Source organism: Lepidochelys olivacea (assembly GCF_965140295.1).
Source record: "Lepidochelys olivacea isolate rLepOli2 genome assembly, chromosome: 3".
NCBI classification, from domain to species: Eukaryota; Metazoa; Chordata; order Testudines; family Cheloniidae; genus Lepidochelys; species Lepidochelys olivacea.
The window spans coordinates 140,367,977-140,374,317 of NC_140413.1; the positions used below are offsets into that span (position 1 = coordinate 140,367,977).

A 6,341-nucleotide genomic window follows, 5' to 3' on the forward strand; every position below is an offset into this window, starting at 1 on the left:
TAGACACAAACAGTTGCTTAAAAGAAAATTTCAAATAGTTTTACAATCATTAAAATTTAATTTGTCAAGGTCAAATTTCAGCTAATACAGAGGTGAAATGTAGGCTAATGTAAAGTATTTAAATTTTGTTATGGCCATGAAACTTAAGAGAAATATTAGTTTCCTAGCTCTGTGCGTATGTGTCAGCCACAGTGTTGTAAAACTCTGAAGGCTTAATGTTAGCGAGTTGGAACTCTGAGTCCATCGCTTACCACACAATTCCCTCCCTGCAGCCAGTAAAACTGCAGCATGCAAATTAACTGAATAGTGATGATTGGGTAAGTATGTCACAATTACATAACTTAAGAATGACTTGAGCTACTGAAATAGCTCTGAGTAAAACTGTAGAAAGATGATACAGCCATTGTTATTAACTTTGCTTGATAACAACCTAATGTTTTGCTGTCATTTTTTGTTTGGTTGTTTGTGTTCTTTGTTTTTAAATATAGCTTAATCGAGAGCAGTAGTGTTAATGCATGTATGCGTGTGCAAGAGAGTATTTTTGATTCTCTGGGACTATGGCTCTTTAGCTACCAGGCTCCCCAGAAAAGTTATAATCTGAAGACAAAAAGATTGTTGAGGCCCATTTTTAATTACATTTTAACCCAAAAATTATCAACAAGTTTATTTCTAAATCATTAGAAAATGCAGTCTTTGTTCACCATTACATGTGTATATTTAAAAAAGGAAACACTGTATTAATCATACAAAACAATGAATGCAAACCTTGACGCACCCTTAATTAGGGTGACTCGATAACACTTCACAACTGTAGAATTATGTTGTTTCTAGTCTCAGTTTCTAATCTGTTACACATTTAAAAAAACCATTCAAGGAACATTTCCTTTGAATTGCTCTTGTCTGGTTTAAAAATTGATCATTTTAAACAGGTTTTATTGTAAAGCACCTTGCAATGCCCATATGGAGGGAGCTGCATAAATATATTCTGTTGTTGTTACCGAGGGAACCAGGTTGCTGAGAGAGTATTAAGAACTCTGCCATGACTTAACCCAACTGCAGATAGTTATCAGCACAACTAAGTACTTTCAGAGGTCACCCACAACATTTCTCTCCCTCCCCTCTCCACTCCAGCTCAAATCTCACTGAAAAGATAAAATAGGGGATGGAGCCAAAGGGGACCCTTGTCCATTAAAAAAAATACTTCTAAAAGGAGAAGATCTAAGGGTTTCAGGCAAGTCTTCAATCAGTTGTGTCACTTACAGGCCAATAATCTCACAGGAGGCATTAGAAAATGACTAAACTAGATTCGTAGAATGTGAGGGATTTCACTTACACAGTGATTCTGAATTGCAATATCTCTAATACGGATTTAAGAACCTTGTCCCAGAAGACAAGGTTCTTTGATTATAGTCTTCATATGGAAAAATCCCCCCTTTTAAACTATAAACTAACCTAATGTCATTTTCACCCATTAACTGCAGTGTATTTATGCATTTAGGCCGCAGTTCAGCAAGGTACTTCAGCATGAGCCTAACTTTAAGCTTTAATAGGACAGATCATATGCTTAAATTTAGGCATGTGCTGAGATACTTGCTGCACTTGGTCCTTAGTCAAGAAACAGAATATGAGTGACTTGTTTTAAAATCTGATGTGGTTTGAAAAGTTGTTTGTCAAACTAATGATAACCTATGTTTAAACTACCATTACAGCTTGGAAGAAGGAAATCCAGACTAATGTAAAAAAAAGTCAAGTCAGCAATACGTTTCTAGAGCTTTACCTCCTTAGGGATCAGACAATAGTAGTAAGATATGGAACAAGAAATCACTTAAGAAATCAGATGAATTGTAAATGAGTACACTCTGACTGGTTGCAGTGAGTTCCATATAAAGCTTGGGATATTTATAGTGTTTTGTTTTCTGTACCTCTAACTTCGTCTCCCCTTTACATTTTAGTGTAAAAGAAAAAAACTTGTTACAGTTTTGAAATTCATAACCATAAGAGATTTATAAGTATTTCTGAGAGATACATATATTTACTTCATAATTCCATTAAGTTGTTTTTCTGACTCTTAAGATAAATATTGACTTCAATGAAACTTCTCTGGTCAATAAATCTTGCTGATAACCTATAGAAGTGAATATCACTGAAATCAGTTTAAATAATGCTTCCAATAGACTTATAACATTTAAATAAATGTTATGTCTCCAGAGTGTGTGCGTGCATATCTGTGTTTATAGAATATTCCTTTACCTGCATCTGCCATTACTATATGTATCAATTTTATTTATATCTATTTAGCTTTAAGCCATAGATGGTATACATAACATGGTTCACTCCTAAGTGGAATGATTTTCTTAGCACAGAAGAAATAGCATGATTGTATCAGAAGAGAGCACCAAACTAAAATATTATACCCATCCTCCATCTACATCATTCAGCATGTATATCTGTAGTATCGTATCTCAGTTAGAAACATCACTACATAAGTGAATAGGCTATTAAAAATGATGCACCTCAAAGTATTACACCCTTTGTTAAAAAAAAAAAAAAAAAAAAAAGGCAGAAATGGCTAAATTACCACCTCTTTAAAAACAGAAAATAATTACATGGCACCAAGTATTTTATTAACAAAAACACATGATTCTGGGATTAAATACTCATTGAGGTGAGGTATGTAGTAAGTGATGAAGTAAGCTGTAGCTCATGAAAGCTTATGCTCTAATAAATTTGTTAGTCTCTAAGGTGCCACAAGTACTCCTGTTCTTTTTTTGTAGTAATTTGTGTCTCTAGTCCACCACTCATGAGTGTTAAAATGATCCGAAATCATAAAAATAAAGTATGTACTTGTATACATGTATACACTTGGTACATACAGTATACTGCAATGTATTCATAATAAACATAGCCCTTAAATGTGTATTCAAATATTTCATTGTGCGCAAGGAATATCCATGTTCCAATTATTTTTTCTTAACAGTGTTCAAATGTGCTATGGGAATGAAATAGCTGGCTCAAATGAGAATCACAGACTATCAGGGTTGGAAGGGACCTCAGGAGATCATTTAGTCCAACTCCCTGCTCAAACAGGACCTATCCCCAATTTTTTTTGCCCCAGACCCCTAAATGGCCCCCTCAAGGATTGAACTCACAACCCTGGGTTTAGCAGGCCAATGCTTAAACCACTGAGCTATCCCTCCCCCTGGGGAAACATTAATATGAAACGGATTACAGGAAACCTTTTCACATTGATGTTGCAGCTCTGTTTCTGATTGCTATGCCAAGTTCAGACTTTATAATAAATAAGCACACAAAAAATGGGTGGGGGCTCTCCACTTGTTCTCTTCGAACAAGTGAAGTCTATTTAGCCCATCCTAGGCAATGCTATGGTACAGGTTTTTTTATTATGTATTTTATATACTGTATATTTGGGCATGCTAATGTTCAGATACCAGAACAGTGACACAGTATCTGTTGATTTGATTATAGATGGGGTAGTCGTGTTACGTCTTGGCAAATGATAATCAACACGTAGACATTACAAGCAAAAACCAGTTACAAACCCAATAGTTAGATTTCTGTGCTTTTTATGTATGAACACAGCCCTCCTGAGATAAAGCAGTGACCTTTCTCTCTGACTCACAATGGCAAAACACTCTTCTTATGAGCTTACTACTGTGAAGCCTTGTTGTTAGTGTGAAGAATCAGGGAGATGTGTAGTAAGGTAGACAGAACATTTCAAATATTTGAGAAGTATTGAATTCTATTTCCAACAGTTCATCAGTTCTTGTGATTTTATTAGAACTGTAAACAACCTATACTTAATATTTTATTAACAGGTACAAGTACTTCAAAAGGAATATTTTTATAATATACAATTTGGTGGAGACGAAATTTAACACCTTAACAACCAGTTGTTTTTAGGTTTAATCTTAAACAGGTGTTAATGTAATATCTATAATTTTCATGCAACAGTAGGACCATTATGCTTTTAATAGGTGGGTTTCTACCTGAAAAAAACCCTAACATGGCTTACACCAAATGTAATATTTTCTATGTATCTCAGTCATTTTTAACTCTGTCACTGTCTCCCATCCTTTCCATTAGTGAATAATTTGCAGACTGTTAAAATATGTAAACCCATCCAGCCTCTTTTGCTTCCCTATCCATACGTATCTATCTCCTTATTTTGATTATACTACACACTAACCATGGGCTTCATCTAAAAAGCTATTCAGAAAACTCTAACACACCATGCAATTTATCTCAACTCAGTTCTTTGCTTTTAAAAGTTACATAAAGCAAAACAACAACATTGCTTTAAAGCAGATGAGCCACAGCACTACTCACAAGCACCTCACAACCACATAAGATATTCACTACAGCCATCCACAGCATCAGTTCTGCTGTGGCCCCAAAGGCACATGGTTAAGTCATAGAATACCACTGCAGGAGTTGATCCTTCAGGGAAACCTCCAGGACTCTACACAGAGTTAACATTTTAAAGTCCCACATAGGAAGAGAAAAAAAAATCAAATCTACACTCATGTTTTCTTTTAAACAATCCTAGGCCTACATGAGATAAATTACAAGCCAACACAGCAGTCAGCCCCAGTGCCACCTTCCCAATACATCTCCACTCTCCTCAGTGCTCAGTTTGTAGGAGGCTGGGAAATATTGCAGGGATGTTCAGTAACTTCCCAGGCTCCGCATAACTTTCCCACTCACATTTTACACAGCAGTTTGGGGACTATATTCTGGCAGGCTATTTACCTCGGTGGGCCGCTTCAGGACCTTTGGTTCGTTTCTTTCCTCCTCTATCCTTTGGGAATTTCGCCAACAGATCACAGAAGCTCACCCCTCACTCCTCCCTAGCCTTTGCTGGAGGAGCCCCAGTGGGGAAAGGAAAGAAGGGGAATCAGAAGCTGGCTTACATGCTCCAGTTGGTCTTTCCTCCTCAGCCAGACGCTGGCACTGAAGTCCTGCTGCTTGACAGTGCTGTAGAAGTTGGCGCCTACTCTGGGGAGGCTCGGGGACGGCTCTTTGGGGCGGCTCTTCAGCCTCAGCTGCTCGAAGCCCTCGTGGGGGGAAGAGGCGAGCCAGTCATGCCTGACTTCCATCTTGACATGACAAGGCAGAGTCCAAGGAAAACCAGAGGAAATCAAGGAACGAGGAGGCACCAGGTTGGGTGGGGGGGGGGGAGGGGAAGAGGGAGGCGGAGAAATAATTCAGGAGGGAGGGGGAGGCGAGGGGGAAGACGAGCTGCAGGTGGGAGGTGGGAGGGGAGCAGGGGGACTCCGGACAGCAGATGCTCCAAGATGCCGCTGCTGCTCGTTGCCCCCGCCGGCCGGCGGCTGCAGTCCGGAGCGGGCGCAGCGCAAGGCGGCTGCTTGCGGCTCTGGCTGGGACCCTGAGCCGGAGGCAGACGCGCGGGGCGGCGGCAGCGGCTGAAGAGGGAGGGGCTGGGCTCGGCTCCCTCTCCAGCCAGCCCGCAGGTTGGTGCAGTGAAGGGGCTGGAGCTGCTGCTGCCGCCTCGGCCCCTGGCATTCGTTCAGCTCCTCCTCCTCCTCTCCAGCAGCCACCTTTGGGGAGCACTCAACAAGCCCCACGGTGGCTTCGAGGAAAGGAGCCGCCCCGCCTCCTCCCTGGGGGTGCAGGCGGCTTCCCCGGGGGAGCGGAGGGGACTGCCGCTGAATCCAGGCGCGCTTGTCTAACTGGGGGGGAGCCCCCTTCCCTTGTGAACGGCCCTTTCCTTGGCTGGCCAAAGTTCAGCGGCTCCCCAAGCAGGGAACGCGCGTCCCCCTTCTCCAGCCAGTTCCCGAGCCGCGCCAGCCCCGTCTGCCGCACCTGGGAGTCAGCGGCACCGGCACGAGCAATCCCTGAGCTCACATCCACCTGTGGGGAGCAAGCGCCCCGCCGTGTTGCACGGCCCCCTTGGGACCACTCTGTGGGGGGAGCGTGGCTGGCCACTCCCTTGGGGTGGGCTCAGCTCTTTCTCCCATCCCTCACGCCTGTATGCAGGGCGAGGTGCAGTCATCACACGTCACTCGCTTTCTCTCCCTCTGCTTTCCTTGCAGCATGCAGGTTACAATGCCAGCAGGACTCAGGTCCGGTTCACTCCGAAGTCCCGTCCCCCTCGAACTTCCACAGACTGGATTCTTCTTGGTCAGGCTGGCAGAATCAGCACCTGTGAGGGGTTGGATCACAGAAACCCCCTGGGGTTGCCAACTGATTTGCCAAGACTACTTCTGCCCCTGCCTTCCCAGCTTGGGATTTCAGTGCCCTGCCTGGTTTGAGCCAGACCCGCTAGCCTGCTGCAAACCCAGACCCAGGTCTGAACCACA

At 42.6% G+C, this 6,341-nt stretch overlaps 1 protein-coding gene across 2 annotated transcripts in view; it reads right to left on the minus strand.

Annotated features, from left to right (window-relative positions):
• PLD5 (phospholipase D family member 5) overlaps window positions 1–5,917 on the minus strand; it is a 237,201-nt gene extending 231,284 nt beyond the window's left edge. The window contains exons 1-2 of one of the 2 annotated variants that reach the window (XM_084624900.1): window positions 5,845–5,917; window positions 4,932–5,117 (exon numbers count right to left, since the gene is read on the minus strand). In XM_084624900.1, coding sequence (XP_084481026.1) covers window positions 4,932–5,117 — 186 coding nt within the window. In that variant the 5' untranslated portion in view covers window positions 5,845–5,917. Of the gene's footprint in view, window positions 1–4,931; window positions 5,180–5,844 lie in introns of those variants that run through there. The other variant, XM_084624899.1, reaches the window with a different exon arrangement.
• Window positions 5,918–6,341: the final 424 nt, after the last annotated feature.